The 18,788-nt window shown below is 34.2% G+C and overlaps 1 protein-coding gene across 1 annotated transcript; it reads right to left on the bottom strand.

Moving 5' to 3' along the window:
- Nucleotides 1-4,453: 4,453 nt before the first annotated feature.
- Nucleotides 4,454-17,543, bottom strand: LOC141586766 (uncharacterized). The gene is made up of 8 exons (XM_074408089.1): nt 17,227-17,543; nt 16,953-17,056; nt 13,972-14,219; nt 13,527-13,691; nt 13,263-13,419; nt 10,915-11,054; nt 7,017-7,052; nt 4,454-5,491 (listed from the first exon to the last, which is right to left on the bottom strand). Exons 2-8 carry the CDS (start codon nt 17,029-17,031, stop codon nt 4,685-4,687), a joined length of 1,632 nt encoding a protein of 543 aa, XP_074264190.1. The 5' UTR covers nt 17,032-17,056; nt 17,227-17,543; the 3' UTR covers nt 4,454-4,684.
- Between the last annotated feature and the right edge of the window lie 1,245 nt (nt 17,544-18,788).

Here is an 18,788-nt window from a genome sequence, read left to right as displayed (position 1 = left end):
ATCGCTTCAAGCAAAGTTCTCTATACATATGTTTAGAGCTTACAAAACTGCAAACAAAAGGAGAAATATCAATAAGGAGTAGATTATAAACATTCCGAAGGCATACTATTATATAGATACAAAGATCAGATTTAAAAATTATGAAACAACATGTAATTAAATGAATTAACATGATTAATCTGTGACTACATGCTATACAATAAATAAAACTGAATAACTCTACAAACAAAAAAGTACAAACAAACCATAAAACACGAGGCCGAGAGAATGAAATCCACACCTTTTATAAGTTTAGGTGATAGAATTGGCATAGGATGTGGTATCTACTAATTAATATTTTTTTTGAGGAGAACTAATTAATATCGTTGGGGTTGTATACAATTATAATTGATTTATATTACATACAAAGATAGAATTTCTTTCCGGAGTTCATGGCAACTACCAAAGTTACGTACAATATATTTCTTTAGTGTTTGGTTATTCTATCTATTTCCTTGTTATTTTATTGTTCTTATAATTCCATAAAGACCAAACTATTTACTACTATTGGTCGAAAGTTATTCGTGAAAATTGGACTCTCTGTAATCGCTCGAAAAAAACGTCATTTATTAATATAGATAGATAGATAGATAGATATAGATTTATACTAATTAATATCGTAAGTGGGGCATGTTTATTTTAAGGAAACTCACCAAATTCTGGTGTTCTCTAAATTTATACTTCAACGAAAACTATATAATATTTACATTAAAATCCCTTGTTCAGGTCTATCACACAGTGCTATCGATTTTAAACTATATAGTATAATTGAATTGTATAAATTTATTTAATTACATTGAAATCCCTTGGATTCTGGAATATATATATACTAGTATGGGTGTCCGGCTTCGCCCGGGCTACATTTAGCATTAAAATATATTTTCAATTAACTAAAATTATTTTAAAGTTGCATAACTCATAAATATCATTAATATATTTTTCTATGCAGTATATCTTAAAATTAAGTGAAATAAATTATGAGACAAATTCATTACTCCCGCTATTAATATTTTACTTAAATCGATTGCTTAGCTAATTTTTCATATATACTTTATTTTGTTCTTAGAATTGTTACTTTTATTACATTCATTATTATTACTTTTACTTTCACTACTCCCGCCGTAATTATTGTTACTTAATTATTGTTACTTTCACTACTTGTACATTAATATTGATAAAATTTCACTACTCCCGTTGTTACTTTTGTTCTTTTCACTACTCTCGATCGCTGCTAATATTGTTACTTTGACTATTCAAATGAGTGATTACTATCATATTACTATATCCAATGTTACTACAATTCTTTTCACTACTAACAGAATTACTTTTACTTTTTAAGTATCCAATGAGTGATTACTATATGCAATTAAGGTTACTTTTATTACTCTCACTACTCGAAATAAATATATTACATATATGCAATAAATTAATTAAGTCGAAATAATTATGTAATATTATAATTTTTGGAAATCTAGCTTGATTTATTTACTTTTTAATAGTTTCCAAAATATAATATACTTATATTATATTTGTTTATGTTAAAATAATTAACATCTTTATACTAATTAATATCATAAGCGGGACATGTTTATTTTAAGGAAATTTACCATATTCCGTGTTCTCTAAATTTATACTTCAACCAAAACTATATAATATTTACATTGAAGTCCCTTGTTCAGGTCCATCGCACAGTGCTATTAATTTAAAACTATATAGTATAATTAATTTGTATAAATTTATTTAATTACATTGAAGTCCCTTGGTTTCTGAAATTAATATATAGTATTGAAACTATATAGTATAATTGAATTGTATAAATTTATTTAATTACATTGAAATCCCTTGGATTCTGGAATATATATATACTAGTATGGGTGTCCGGCTTCGCCCGGGCTACATTTAGCATTAAAATATATTTTCAATTAACTAAAATTATTTTAAAGTTGCATAACTCATAAATATCATTAATATATTTTTCTATGCAGTATATCTTAAAATTAAGTGAAATAAATTATGAGACAAATTCATTACTCCCGCTATTAATATTTTACTTAAATCGATTGCTTAGCTAATTTTTCATATATACTTTATTTTGTTCTTAGAATTGTTACTTTTATTACATTCATTATTATTACTTTTACTTTCACTACTCCCGCCGTAATTATTGTTACTTAATTATTGTTACTTTCACTACTTGTACATTAATATTGATAAAATTTCACTACTCCCGTTGTTACTTTTGTTCTTTTCACTACTCTCGATCGCTGCTAATATTGTTACTTTGACTATTCAAATGAGTGATTACTATCATATTACTATATCCAATGTTACTACAATTCTTTTCACTACTAACAGAATTACTTTTACTTTTTAAGTATCCAATGAGTGATTACTATATGCAATTAAGGTTACTTTTATTACTCTCACTACTCGAAATAAATATATTACATATATGCAATAAATTAATTAAGTCGAAATAATTATGTAATATTATAATTTTTGGAAATCTAGCTTGATTTATTTACTTTTTAATAGTTTCCAAAATATAATATACTTATATTATATTTGTTTATGTTAAAATAATTAACATCTTTATACTAATTAATATCATAAGCGGGACATGTTTATTTTAAGGAAATTTACCATATTCCGTGTTCTCTAAATTTATACTTCAACCAAAACTATATAATATTTACATTGAAGTCCCTTGTTCAGGTCCATCGCACAGTGCTATTAATTTAAAACTATATAGTATAATTAATTTGTATAAATTTATTTAATTACATTGAAGTCCCTTGGTTTCTGAAATTAATATATAGTACTAGTATTGGTGCCCGGCTTCGCCCGGGCTACCTCTACCTATCATTAATTTTTTTTTTCATTGAATAAAATTACTTAAAGTTGCATAGCCCATAAATTTATCATTAATATATTTTTCTATGACGTACCCTAAAATTACGATGAAATAAATTTTGAGACAAATTCACTACTCCCACTATTAATATTTTACTCTTATTAATGAAACAGTAGTAATAATATTTCACTACTTGCCCGTAATCATTGTTACTTTTCACTACTCTCGCTGTAATTATTGTTACTGTCACTACTGCCGCATTAATATTGATAATTTCACTACTCCCACCGTAATTATTGTTACTTTCACTGTTGCCGTATTAATATTGATTGTTTCACTACTCCCGTGATTGTTTCTACCACTTTCACTAATCTGGCTGATAATATTGTTACTTTTACTATTCAGTGATTACTATCATATAACTATATCCAATGTTACTACAATTCTTTTCGTTTCTTTACCAACGAAATTGCTTTTACTACTTAGTAATTACATATATTCATTAAATCAAATCTAAAGAATTATGCAATATTATATATTATGGAATCTAACTTCAATTATTTATAACCTACTTATATTATATTTTTATATGTTAAATAATTAATATTTCTATACATCTAATAAAAATAAACTACTTATAAAGTTTAATAAAATTGCATAAATTTTAAATTTAATATATAATTTTATGATAATAATTAATATCATAAGTGTGTATGTTATATTAATTAATTATTTTATTTTAAGGAAATTGACCATCTCCTAGTTTTCTATAAATATTTAGGAAAATTGCCAAACATCTTCTTTCTTTTAGTTTTAGTCTCCTTGAAATTGATCATCTTAATTAATTATTTTATTTTATGAAAATTGACCATCTTAATTAATTATTTTATTTTATGGAAATTGACCATGTTTTAGTCTCTTACAAATGTTTAGAAAAATTACCAAACTTCTATATAATTTAATTTTAACCCAAACTATACTGTATAATATTTGCATTGAGATCCCTTAATCGGGTCCATCACACGGTGTTAGTGATTTAAAACTATATAGTATAATAAATTTGTATAACTTTCTTTTATTACATTGAAGTCCCTTGGTTTCTGGATTTAATATATAGTATTGATTGATTGATATAATATTGATTGATTGATATATAATATTGATGATTGATTGATTGATTCGTTAGCCTATCGTTCTCTCCACGGTAAGGGGTTTTAAAGCTCAAGAAAGATGGACAGTCTTCCTGTATCATAGAATGTCAACCGGACCATAAACTGTCCTAAAATGATCAGCAATGGCGCAGTAACGACATTCTCATCCTACTGAATACTTGGATTCAGATTATCATTCCAATAGGGAAGGGTCCCAATATTTTAATATCTCGTCTTCCGGAACAAAAACAGAACACTATCACATAACGATGGGAAGTGACTACCTTCGAGCACTTGGATAAGTCGGATCCAAGGAGAGGAAATAGAGCTTTTCCACTTTTGCAGTCGTATCGTGTACGAAACAAGATTATGCCGATGCTGCAATTGTGCAAACTACTAGAAAAAAAAATAGCAAACGAACTAAAGTTGGCGACTGTAATTTAAAAGGGTTAAAGCTACATAACTTTTTTCTACAGATACAGGTCTAAACTAGTCTTTTTGAAAGTATTAACCCTTGATTCTCCACAGCATCCAACATTCTTCAGTTTTTAGCCTGGAACTAAACAGGTATAAAGTACCTAATAATGTACAGCTCCACTGAACAAATTACAGGAATTCAAGACCCCGGGTATTCCGGCATTTAGCTACGCCGCTGAACTGGTGGTGTAGAAGGTTGACTGGTCGATCCGTAAAGTCCGATGCCAGGTGGCCTGTAGTAACCTCCACTTGCATTCTGAGGCGGCAGAGGAGGCTGTAATGGTGGCGGGCTCTGCTGGGTTGGTGGGCAGGGATGACCCATGGAAAGATGAGAAGGCGGCAGAGGTGGAGGTCGTGGTGGCAGGCCATTCCCACCGAATCCATAGGGAACCATATTTAACATCATACCAGCAGATTGACCAAATTGATTAGAAGCAGGATTACTAGGCAGTAAAGGAGGTGGCGGAGGTGGTGGAAATGATGGTGGGCCCACTGATGCAAAATAGGACGAGCTTCCACCTTCAGGGTTGGAGACATCTGATCCAGATTGTACTTCCAGCTTGGCCCGTTTTTCTGGGGGGAACATGGGTATTTTTGGGCCATTAAAGCCTGCCTGTGCAGCTTGTTCTGCCAATAGGGATGAGAAGACTGAAGAAAGCATCTGAGCAGAAGATGTAGAAGCGGCCAGCTTGGCGGCAACAGCAGCGGCTGCCGCCTTTTTACTCTCGTCATCATTTGCCGCCAGCGAGGCAAAAGATGTGGCAGGCTGCCCCGGCGGTTGGTGTGCTGGATGCATGAGAACAGGTGGAGCACTGATAGGTTGACTTAAAGGCAACACAGGTTCTGTAAGGTCTCCCATCATTAGGGGTTCGGTCAATGTACTAGCAGAAGTACTAGGGACACCATGACTATGATGAGAAGATATCTTTGGCTTTAGGGATCTTATGTCATTAATCCAACGGCCAGCAACCTGCAATTCTTACATTTGTCAAGCATAGACCAGGACGTGGCAGTACTTAAAGCCGAAAAAAGGCACGCTTGAAAAAGTAAGGCAAAAGTCAAAACTAGAATGACAGTTGACAAATATGGCAGCATGAGCAACGTTCTTTATTGGATTGTTTCGACGGACTTTTTACGCCTACTATTTAGGAAACCATACATTACTAATATTCTCATGTCACCACCTCCTGTTAATCACCCTAACCAACCACGGAAAATCGGAAATCAGGCCCTACCTCCCGAAATCATCTTCCTCATCCCCCAAAACTGCCCCTGCCCCCTCAAAAGAACCCTCACCCATCGAAACCAATTCACACCCTAGAAACCTCCTCCCCAACCCTCGAAAACCCTAGATTGATAGGGGGCTTGTTTCGAGCGGGGGGGAGGTCGCCAGGTGGGGGTTCTTTTGAGGGATAGGGGTGATTTAAAGGGGTAGGGGAGATGATTTTGGGGAAGTGCATTTGGTCGTGGGTTACAATGAGAGTGAGATGAGAGGGGTTAGGTAAATGAGGGTTATATTGGAATTGAACAAGAATCGTTAAAACCAATCCAGAAGGCAAATATACAGAAAACGTCGTAACAGAGAGTATTTTGCACTGGAATTGCACACATTTTTACATAAAATACAAAGCATCATGGAATCGAAAACTTCTAATATGAAATTATGAATCTCAGGCCATGGAAACTGGAAATTGGCAAGCGCGTGGACATGCGGCATTGCTAATGTGTAAGCATTGTCTCAAAGTACTACATTAGCTACCAGAAGGGTTAGAAAAAAGACAATGAACATAAAAATCGCCTCTACTGCACCTAATTCTCGGCATTGGAGCTATTTAGCATTCACACAAGAAGTCCAGGAATATTTATTTTGTACTGTTAACCTCAAGAAAATGGGGAGGAAACATTAAATGCAATGTTGGAGAAGGGCATTAGGCAAGTGGGGAGAAGAGCGAGAACATTTCACGGATCACTCAAATGAAATAGTTCAGGAAATTATTAATAAACAAGGTATGTTTCCAATCAATCTGTTTAGAAGTTTACTACTACAGTCAGATTTAGTCACAGTCGCATCATTCAAACAGTCTCTAAACATTTAGTCATGCTTGCTGTATGTTGTCATAACCAATTACACCAGAAGGCCTATCCACTACAGAAACATATGTTGTAGACAACTTACAAAGAGTCATTCTATTGCATGCAAAAGATTAACATTCAAACACATAAGTTATGCAAAAGGATGTACATAGATGACAGAACTAGCACAAGAATGATGGATGATTTATGATAAAACTTCATGATCATTGTTATGTGTTAGTCATGCTCGTTAAAATAGAAAAATTACACGGGCTAGCACCTGAACAAAGATACGAAGAATAACTATCCATTCCACCTTCAAAATGTGTAAAAAAAAGGACCACTTTTAAGATCATGTTGACAAGCGAAATACACAAATAAATCGGAAACACCTATTATAAATTATCACGGAATTTTTTTACCTGCAAGTGATTCCGCAACTTCATTGTCTTTACTTCCTGAAATGTTGGGACAAAAATCAAAGTAAAACTTCTAATACGACATGCAAGCAAATGCTTAAAATCAATCACCAATCCTTGGGGTCAATCAAAAGGACTTTATTCAAACCTCTCTTCTGGCACTTCGTTTAACAGGAAAACTATTTTAACAGGAAATTTCGCGGCCCTCCATAAGATATAGCTTTTCACGGTCAATGGCTAAATGCAATTAATAAAAATATACGCTAATGATAGCCATTATGCAAGAAGATTTAACATTTTAACATATGCCATTCTGTTATTTGTGTCTAGTTTACAAACATCATTATTAACAACACATACATATCCAAGTGTCATACTCGACATGATGCAACTTATTATCTAGGTACTATGGAACTTCACTAAGCCATTGCATCAGTTGTTCAACATGACACGTGTCCAACACATCAAAATCACAGTGCTTTCAATTGTCACAAAGTGGAGCAAGGAAAAGGCAAAATGGTGTAACAGAAAACACATTGAAGAATAGACAGGAGCGATATAAATAGGCAGGCAAGGGATCCCTCTTTTTTTTCAATGGAGCATGGGTAGTCTAAATAAGCGTTGAAGTAACATTGAACTATTGCAGTTAACAGACCTTTATGACTTATTGATTTTTCTTTCTTATGCAAACTAGATCTTTAGTTCAGATTACTATAATTCTATATTTTATCATACAAGTTTAAGAACATCTAATAGTATAATAATTCGGACAATTTTAGCATTTACAGAATGACTTGTGTTCGTGACTTTCTGTTTACATAATGGGTGTTTGATGTTCTAATTGTCCCTTAATTGTTATGGTAAACATTATGGTATTAAAAATGCTCTCGCTATGTAACAAGATTTTCGGCTACCATTACATCATTATCTGTTATACTACACACCTACGCCCCAAAGAAAAACATCAACATCATGGTCGTATAAACCAATTAACGCAACTTAATCTATATTAACCACTACTTTTCAAGAGGTATTGTAAACCACGTGTATTTGCAAAATGTTCGATAACTATTTGTGAAAAAAATATTACAAGGGGAGAGAAGATAAACTAATACTCCCTCCAATCCAATCCAAACTACCCATTTGTCTTTTCACGGTCTACGAGACGATACTTTGACCACGTTGTTCTTCATTTATATATTATTTCTTTTGTGTCGAAATTATAATTTCCGAAACCTCTTTTTATAACAAACGTAAATATGCCAATTTTATGTATAAATTTTAAAAATTTGATTAAATATAATAGATGTCAAAATTTAATAAGGTTGACTTTAAAAAGTGAGTGAGTAGTTTGGATTGGATTGGAGGGAGTATAAAAGTGAATAAAATTTCAAATAACAAATTAATGAAATTAGGGCCGCATTGGTCATGAGTCGTGACCCATTGTGTTACATCCGTAATATGCTCGTATCGAAATTTAGTAATTAGTATCTATCGCAGCCACGACTAACACCGTATATTTTTTAAATAAAATTATACCCAACCCACGAGTCTACTAAAATGAATATAAGGGTAAGGCTGCGTATATCCGACCCCTCCTTAGCCCATAATTTGCGGGAGCCATTGAGGCATTGGGGTAACGTTGTTGTTGTAGTCTATTAAAATGAAGATAAGAAACTGGCACATGTTTTCCAAAAGAAATTATAAAGAGTGGTAAGGATCACGTATAGATTCCATATTTATATCTTTAAGTATCGTATTCAACACACGTACGGTCCCTAAAGCAAAAGGTCAAAGTAAGAAAGTCGACAATTACATCGCCTTAGTTTCTAGAAGACTTTGGCCAAAAGCATGGTAGGGGTGTGGGGGTGTCTACGTGATTTTAAAGGTATGTCAGAAAGAATCTTTAAAAAATCACCTACAAAGACAATTCAATCAAGAATTGCACATACGACCTGCTACTTGACAATATAGAAAATAAACACGGTTTGTTGAACCATTTCTTAAATCTATCATTTGGCAATGAATAGATGTGTCTGATGTACGTAGTTTTAATGGTATGTTAGAAATAGTTACTTTTAGTAAAAGTAGGTTCATTCAATATAGATTCTTAAAATGTTTTGATTTTGTCTTTATGAGTTAAGAAGTTGATTGATTTTTCAACAAGTTGATAAAAATTATAACAGAGTAATAATAATATTAATTATATTAATAATTTGAGGGGTATGAAGGTATGGTGTTGGTATGATGTAAAATACACCCCCGCCCCACCACCAATGATGGGTACAACCCGCCAAAACTCTACATACACCTGCTCCAACTAGGGTGGGGTGGGTGTGGTGTGGTGCCTTCTTGTACCCACCCCACTGACATTCCTACGATGACCTATAATGACAATTGGATTAAGAATTGTGACAAAATAGAATATTCAGTCATATTTCAGTATGAAGGGAGTTTTTAGAGAAGACTCACAATATATACTAGATCTTGCCTCTTAAGGCTTGCCTGGAATGCATGTAATAATTCGGGGGTAATTTTTAATTAGGAGATAATTACTAGGGAAGTTAATTAGTTGGGTAATGAGTTCCTTGATGATATATAGGTTTGGTATATAAGGGTAATGACTAATGAATACTAGATAATCTTTTACCCCATTAATCATTATCCAGGAGTGTGGGTGGGTAATGTATTACCCTTTCATGAGGGTAATAGATTACAAGGGCACATAATTACCCTTATACCAAACATAGAAAAAACACCTTACATTTACTCCTTATTCATTCCTCCTCTTTTACCCTCAATCCAAGCAAGCCCTTAGCCCCTTACCACTAACCAAAGTCTTTGAGAAGGTTCCTAAGCCTCATTGCTAATGCTATGTCTATCAACTATTATATTGGACTATGTCTAACTTCATGACATTTTTTGTTGAGGAAAAGATATATATGTAGATTTATCAACTACTCCCTCCGTCCCGGTCATTTGTTAGCCTTTGGTTTGGAACAAAGACCAAGAAAAGAGGAGGGGGCCAATTAAAAGATGTCTAAGAGTGGACCAAATTGAGTGTGGAGGATCCAATTGTCCATCAAAGGCATTCCTATAATAGAAATGCAAACAATTGACTGAGGCATCCCAAAATGGGATAGGCAAACAAATGACCTGGACGGAGGGAGTAATATATTTAGTCATATTTCGCTATGATTTTTTCTTTGTTTGAGAGAAGTTACTACATACTTGATGGAAGGCCAAAGATATATATGTCGATCATTATATATGAGACAACTTTTATTTTGATTTAGTGAACATGGTTACCAAATAATTGCATATGAAACACCTTTACGGATGACCGTCAAAGCTTTTATTGACGACACCAATGCATTTGAAAGCTCATGTGTACACTACTACATTAGTAAGGGTTATACTGTCAACAATAAACTCCTGGAGAACATCATTCGTTTCCAAAAGCCTATGCAGTCACAATAGTGTGCAAGATAATAAGTATAAGGATATGTTGGTCATCATTAACTGTCCCCAATGTGCATGCCTAAGGGCTAAGGCCTGTTCCTAAATAAATTTCATTTACATAGAGTAACAAGTTTCACTATGAGGTCATATGTTCATGATATTCAATCTTAGCCAAAACACTGCATCGTGACCGCTATATAAATGTTCAGAAGGGTTAGCACGACTTCATTTTAAAGTGGACATGTTCATAGCACAATTACCAAGTAGAAGTCGTGACAATCGACATTTAAAATCATTCATACCATCATAACATAGCACGAGGACTGATTTTTCAAAGCTTGCATGGGATTTCTGTGAGACTATCTCATCCAAGTCATTTTCCTAAACTAGTGAGAGAGAGAAAATAATGCCTAGAATAAGTAATCAGCAGAAATCATACTTGCTCCTGAAGCGCTTCTTTTAGCAGAGAAATCAAGGATACCCTGGTCGCTTCAGCACATTCAAGTTGTCTGATGCATTGCTCAAGGATATCTTCCTGTTCCTGGATCTCATCAATTGTGCTAGCCCCTAGCTGAGTTCCTGATCAAACAGAGATAACTTCATAATCAACTCGGCCCTATAACCATGCCCAGAAATGTTACTGAATAATAGGGGCTCATGTCAGTTGAAGAAACAAGGATGCATTTAAAACTTCAATAGGTGGTGTCTAACGCTGGGCAACACGTTTACTGAAAGCACTTTGAGTTCGAACAGTCCAAAAACAATTTAATAGAAAGGGTAACAGAACAAGATTTGGAAAAAGAGGGAAAATAAAGGCTTCCAATTGGACAAATGCCGCACTTTTACCATCGTACCATACTAACATCCCTCTACTAAGGAACCAGAGGGCTTCAAAGAATTGAGCGATTTACGCACAACGTTCTCAATCAACATTAAAAAGGAGAAAAGAGACGTCATAACAACAGCAATTCTCCACCAGTGCACATTGCCCAAAAGACGAGGTTGAGTAACTATCCAGCATTCTACCCAAGTAATTCAGCACTCAAATATGGCTTTCTCAACAAAGAGAAGAATGATAGAAATGAAAGAGAATAACAGGCCACATAAGTTAAGAGAAGGACTAGAATAGGAAAAACTATTTCACATAATATGATAAAAACATTTATTTGTTCATATTTTCTGTTTCAAAACCCTTGAAGCAACTATTCGGAGGGATCAGGTGGCTGGGCAGAGAGAGTGCTTAAGTGAGATTTTGGAGAAGACCCTACAAAACTCAGGTTTGATGACCAGATCAAGCCAAATTTTCAGGCTAATATCATCATAAAATGTACAACGATCCAGCCTAGCTAATGTGAGCCCAAGTCTAGTAATCTAGTTTAAAAGGAGATTACTAGATTCTGAAAGCATTTGTAAGTTTTGCTCAACTATGTGTGAAAGGTGGCAAGGTCCCTGAACAAAATCTTCATGCAGATTAGCTATTTCAGATTAATAGACTAAATAAACACATCTACACAGATAAGAGAATGCAATGACCTATAATCACAAAAATTACGGATATGGTAGTCTCATGGCACTAAATCGCAGTGTCGATCGTAATCACGGTAACGAAGGTGAATCACAGTAGCATACTACAACAGGGTGGTGCATCAAATGTTGCGGTTCATCACGGCTTTTTCTTTAGATCGATCATATTACTCATTGTCATATAAGCCATATCAGTCGGTTTAGTACAGGGTTACCAGATTCACTCCAACACCCAACGAAGAAGAAGAAGAATTGAATTGTTTGACACTTTGACATTTGAGGAACTGAATATGAATTGAATGATTTTCTCGGGTTTTGATACTACTTTTCATTATTTAATAGGAGCTCTTGATAAAGTGAAGTAGACGTCTAGTAGTTTCTTATAAGAAACTAGAGTAAATTTTAACATATTTGTGCCTCTTATAGGTAATAAATATGTAGCTCTTGATATCCTAAAGATAGATGGGAAGTTAAACTAATTCATTAGTTAGTTTTACGCCTTTTTCTTTTCCAAAGTCTTTTTGTAATTTCTTTATCATTAGTTAAGTATTTTTCTAAAATTATTTCTTTATTTTATTCGTTTAATAAATTAAGCAAATCAATACGTACTAGCGAATTATGTTATTAATAATACACGCTCAACGAATCGGATAAGCTAAATAGAGCGAATCGTGAATTCGTAAAATTGAACGTATTACGACTCCGGTAAACCTGGTTTAGTATCAGCTTTATTTGTCTGCATCGGCCATGTATTGGCAGGTATAGATCACATGGGCTGTATCAGTAAAATACCTGCCATATTGGCCATATCGGCAATTTTTTGCAACCCTTTATATATCGGACGACACCGAAAGCTAATAATATTTTACACAACTACCAATAGATTCCGTAATGGCCGATATTAAATACCATGGGTACTGCCTACTCATCCACCAAATATATTGACTAAAAAAATTAGCTAAGGTCACCTCTACAGCAGAACTCTATGCATTCTTTGAAGGTATACCATTCAGACTTGTGAATCAAGACCAACGCAAAAGTAATTTCTTTCCAGAAAGTTGGTCATTTAAAGATAACTAATGACTGATTGGTCAGTACTCTATGCTTGAAGAGTATCATAATAATCTCGCAGAGAACCATGCAAGCTTAAGATGCTTTAAATGCTATGGAAATATTTAGGGTGCAGTAACTACTTTGACTTAATACTGGAGTACCTTACAGTGAAAATCAGAGAGAAATTATAGCCTCAATATCATGACATACCTTGACTAATGCTATTTTCCACATCCTTCACTATTCTTTCTGCAGAAAGCACACCACCATCGCATTTAGTTAGTGCCATTTCCTCATTTGGGCATTCTTCATGCAAAGAATGAAATGCTGACACGATTCTTTCCGGAAAACCTCCCACAGACAATTTCTGAAATTACAGTAGCCATAAACAACTTAATGCATGAAATAAGTTAAGTGCAAGAACTTAAAACCCAAGAAATGCAGAATCATAATAAAACAAATGCTTTAACTGACAATTCTTAGTGACTGAGAATCCTTCTTTGCAATTTTGATGGGATTAGCGCTCTTCCCATTGCTGGCCACCTGAGAGGCAGGTTCCTTAACCTCATTGGTTGCTATTGCATCTTTAAGGCTTTGTACCCGAGATCCAAAAATCTTTCTTTCCTCCCAAATGTTAACCTAGATCGTAGAAATAATAGCTCAGTATATAGAAGAGATGGAATATCTAACGTAAGCTTTGACAAAATTAATATTTCATAGCATATTCCACCCCAATAATGAGGCCCTTCAAATTCCTCACATTGATGTTACATAGTTTGGGGTCGGCTAACATGAATCATCATCCTAATTAGCCATAAGAGAGTGGAGACACAAAAACATTGATTTTGAATAGAAGAGGTGTAATTGCCACTACGAGCAAAGCTAATCATGATATGCTTAAAATAAAAAGGGTACTGACCAGTCTGGTCGCAGCTTTCTTTCCACTTTCAGCACAATTGTCATACGCATGCTTGAGTGCAGCAGGAAGGACTTTCAAGAATTCACTAACAAACTCATTACCACTTTTCTTACTATTCTGAATTATATCATTGGCAAGATACAGGAATGATACGCACTGCTGTTTCTGGGACACGTTGAACAACTTTTCCCATGTTTGGACTACTTGTCTAGCTTTCTTCCGATGGGAAATACACCAATGAGACAACGCTGACTGCAAGTTAATGGGAAACATGATTGTGCCAAGACTGGCCACTAGAAAAACACCAAGGACAAAGGTGAAAGGGGAGAGTTTATTAATTGAATTTACAAGATACTAATCTGGCTGCTTCAGATTTAAAAGAAACTCTAATTCTTTAGACAACAGAATAATAATGTTTTTTCAATGATGGACGTAATTGTAGTTATTAAGTTATTTCAAATGAAGATTCCTTGTCGTCTACTGCTTCATCATTCTTCTAATTATATTTAATTTTTCAGAACAGAAAAACAACAAAAACTCATGCCTTTGATGCGCAGCATCGACTAGCCTGAAGAATGGGCAAGGGAGAGAGAAATCAACTTTTTCATGTTAAACATTGAGGGAAAAAAATTCATCTAATGTCATGATGGAAAATATCGTTTAATTTTGCGGAAGTCTTTGTACACAAACTTTCATTCAATTGTTGCAAATTTGCAATATGACATAGCTGTCCAAGAGTGTATGTTGCTCCCAAACAAGGATACCCCATAAAAGTGTATACCTCTCCTAAAAAAGGATACCATAACTTCAAGTAAATACCTTGAGCATTAATGTATCCCTCAATGGTAAAGTGGATTTGAGGAGAACAGAGGAGAGGGGAGGAGAGAAGGATTCAACATAAGCAAATTGAGAAACATGTTTAGAAACAGTTTCTTCAGGTGTTTGGCATCCCTATTACAGAAACACTTGAGAGAAGTACTAGCTATTTAGCCCAAATTAGATTATCTTGCAAAAAAAAAAAGCCAAATTATCAAAAACATGTAAAACATAGGGAAGCAAGGTGATTTTGGCGATAAACTATTGCCAAGAAGTCTAGAGGCTCTATGTAGATGGAAATAGGAGTGTGGTTTTAGGAAGAACAAATTATGCTCTAACCTCGTAGAAGTTGACCAAGGAGCTTGGCCAACTGGGCTCTAAGCCTTTCTTTTTAATAGAAAAACAATCTTGTTATTTATTAAAGAAATATAAGAGACATGGAGCCCCTTTTTCAGACGTAGAAAAATTAGCAATTCCGTGACTGGCCCCATGAAATCTATTTTGTAACCAACAGTGAACCGAATTACATGAAAGCATCAAATTGAGTAACAAGTCTATTAGCAACACCCAGCATTTTTTTATAATTATGAGAAACATATTAACTAAAGGCACCAAGTGGGTTACGCCATGCGTGAAAAGACCCAAAGGGGTGACATCCATGTACAAAGACAAGAAGCACCAACCTATGAGGGACCAAATCCATCTCGTCCATTTTGGGCTAGAGCCTACCACCCTATTACGCATAGCGGAAATAGTCTTCATGAATCAACATCAGAAAAATTTCAAGATACCACAATATAAACAGCAAACATCCAACCAGTGTCAAAATATATCTTTACCAGAGAGTATTCAGATTTCCAAACGTTCTTTTGCTATCTATCAGCCTAGAGACCATGTTAGTGTGACAAGGACACAATATGTAAGAGCAGCCACCTCACTACAATGACAGTTTTTTTCCTTGTGTCGAGATAAATTTCTGTAAATGATGTCTTCTAACACTGACAGCCTGACAAGGAAGCCAGAAACAAATATCCTCCAAATTAAGAAGACAACAAATGCAGCTCCAGCTCAGCAGCGAGTCCAACATAACTCCTGCCCATTTTTGTTGTCCTTTTTCCAATCATGAAAATTGCGATATAGAGAAATGATGAGGTAACTAAAGAAATCGGTGATTGGCAACCACTTCATATGACCGTGTGTATTACTTAAGTCCCACTTAGATGATGACAATGAAGACCAAAGGCAAAGAAGAGCATACTGCTCATCCTAAAATCATGCCCCAAATCCTTGGACTCCGGAAAATTGGTGGACTGCAGAAATGAAGTGAAAAGAGCTATATCACCCAACAAATTATTTTCTGGTGACCAGGTGGTTCAATGTTCCAATCTTTACTACTTTTGGGAAAGTCGCGAAATACAAGGCCGACAGCGCATCCAGAAAGTGTCATCTATTTGGAAGATCATATTAAATCAAGACCGTTGAACCCAAAAAGCAAACGCTTTGTGAAGGTTCTGTAGACCACTGTGACCACATTTACCACATCATAAAGCTATATCTTCCACATTTAACAAGCTTTAGCCGCGACAGCTGATAACACGACAGTAACCAAGAACCAAAGCTATGATATGGACGAGGCAAAAACAGCCTAGAAGGGATAGGGGCGGAAAAAGAGACACCTAAGGCAAAAACTCTGAACAAAGCATAGAGAATTATAAACAAAAATCAATGCTGTCACACAAAATGACCAATCAAGACCAAACCTAGAAAATAAAGTTTAAAAGATAAAAGGCACTAAAATGGAAATGTTGGAAGCCAAATCATGACTTTCACGGAATATCTTTCGCAATACCCGTAAAACATGTTGAGCCCGTTCTTTAAATAATCCATATATTTCTATGACCCTGACAACGTACTAATCTATGGTCAGTCTAGTTAAACTCATAAGCAGTTCTCTAAGACAAAAACCTAACAAATAAAGTGTATTACGATAACTGGTGAGGCTCTGAAGCAGGACATTACAAGCAACGAAGCCATCGTAATATGATAGAAGATGACTGCCCGAATCTAAAACAGCAAACGTTAACATTTATGAAATAAGTAGTACAAACATTTGACAAAAAAGAAGTAATTAGTTAAACAAGTTGAAGTAAGTATAGGAAGGATACATTCAATACTTTGTTGAGAATTGTTAAGTTTAGAGAGCTTATCAGTTAATATCTTGAGATCAAAAGTCTCATTGCTCATCTTGCCGCCACCTTCAAATTCTCGTCTACAACAGATAAACCCAGAAAAATAATTAGCATACATACATATATACATAGAAAAAATAGCCCAATTTCATACACAATCCTGACAAAAAAAAAAAAAGCTATGGAAACCTAAAAATAACCCGAAATAAAAATGAATAAAGAAACAAGAATTGGTAAAAAGTAAACTTACAGCAAAGGAATTGTATTATGCAGGCGGAAGTTAAAACCTTCAATTTGTGTTAATTGATTAATGTACAAACAGAGAAAGAAATGAAGCAGATGAAGAGTAGGCTTCCTGAATTTTGAAGTAACAATAGACCTACCTGGGTTTAGCAAGCCTGCAATAATAATAAAAACGGAGTAATAATCAAGGAAATAAAACGGGATGAATTTTGCACATACTCCTGCCCTCCTCACTCAAATATTATTAGGACTTTAGGCGTAATCAAATGGTTATGCAATTTGTATTTTTTGGGTTAATAAAATATTGAGAATTTACTTGTAATTAATCACACTTTTCTCTTATTTTTCTTCAATTAAGGTTGAAAAAATAAATAATACAAAAAACCCTTTGAAAAAGAGCATATTTTTTTTTTTGAATATATTTGATAATTGTTCTGAGACTAGGGTCATGTTTGGTACTCAACAGATTAATATTAGCAAAAACAGATTGGTTAAGCACATTGTAAATGACAGATTAGATAAACAGGTATGACTAGTATATTTCAATTAAAAAGTGTTTGGTAATTAGTAGATTTTTTTTTGAAAGAAAAGATCAATTCATTAATAAAACGCCAAACGGCACTTACAAAAGATAGGTATAATCGAAAACAATTCTAATAGAAACCAAAGGACAAATTTCTCCTGTAAAACTACGGATCTCAAAACATGATTTGACAATTCGGCTCGTCCTTGTATCGCTCTCTTCATGTAGCTTTTAAGGTGATCCTTCGTTTGATTCATTGATGGAGAAAATTTACCTGCTACTTGACGAATAACACATATCAATTGTAGAGTCATATGATGAATCATCAACAAACCGCTCTTATCTATAATTCCAATAATAATATTAAACCCAAGAAAGACAAGGACTGAAAAAAACTCTGAAAATAGAGACGGAAAAACAGATCTCACCAAATGGGAGTCTTTTATTGATTAATTCATAATATTTCATACTAGTAATTGATAAATGACACTATTTGAGGGGCTTACCATCAATCAATGATCGATGGAAGCCCCTGATTTAATTGACGGAGGGTAGGGTTTTTTTTTAGAGAGAAGGAGGAGGAGGAAGTTTTTGGTCATGCACTACACGGTAATTAGTAGATTTTGGTTAATAGATTGTTGTATTCATGTGTAAATGGTTGACGGATTCATATTTCACAATCTACTAATATGAATATGCTAGGTGGAGCAGCATATTGGAAAACAATATATTGAGCTCTAATATACTCTTTCAATGTCATTTACCAAACCCTCAATTGTAGATTGGTGAGTCAAACATGCTAAACGACTTAAATATGCTGAAAATTTATCAATTCGTCGTTTACCAAACACCCCCTAGATTTAAGACTCATGTTGTTGATTAACTTATTTATTTTTGAGTAAAGAATTTAAAATTCCCTGCAAAAAAAGTAACGATTTTTAAATTTAGATATTTATATTTGAAAATGAGTTAGTCAATAATGATTAAATGTGTGTTATCTTATACTCCCTTATATTCTATATGATATTTCACATTGATTTTCGACT

This window comes from Silene latifolia, chromosome 6 (assembly GCF_048544455.1).
Source record: "Silene latifolia isolate original U9 population chromosome 6, ASM4854445v1, whole genome shotgun sequence".
NCBI lineage: Eukaryota > Viridiplantae > Streptophyta > Magnoliopsida > Caryophyllales > Caryophyllaceae > Silene > Silene latifolia.
This window is presented reverse-complemented; position numbering and strand designations above follow the sequence as displayed.

Excerpts from the sequence above, each read along its gene's own strand:
- LOC141586766 (XM_074408089.1), bottom strand. The coding sequence starts at position 17,031 with ATGAGCAATGAGACTTTTGATCTCAAGATATTAACTGATAAGCTCTCT. Across the intron at positions 13,420-13,526 it reads ATTCTCAGTCACTAAGAATT|AAATTGTCTGTGGGAGGTTT; the intron begins GTCAGTTAAAGC and ends CTGTAATTTCAG. Across the intron at positions 7,053-10,914 it reads AAGAAGCGCTTCAGGAGCAA|GAAGTAAAGACAATGAAGTT; the intron begins GTATGATTTCTG and ends CCAACATTTCAG.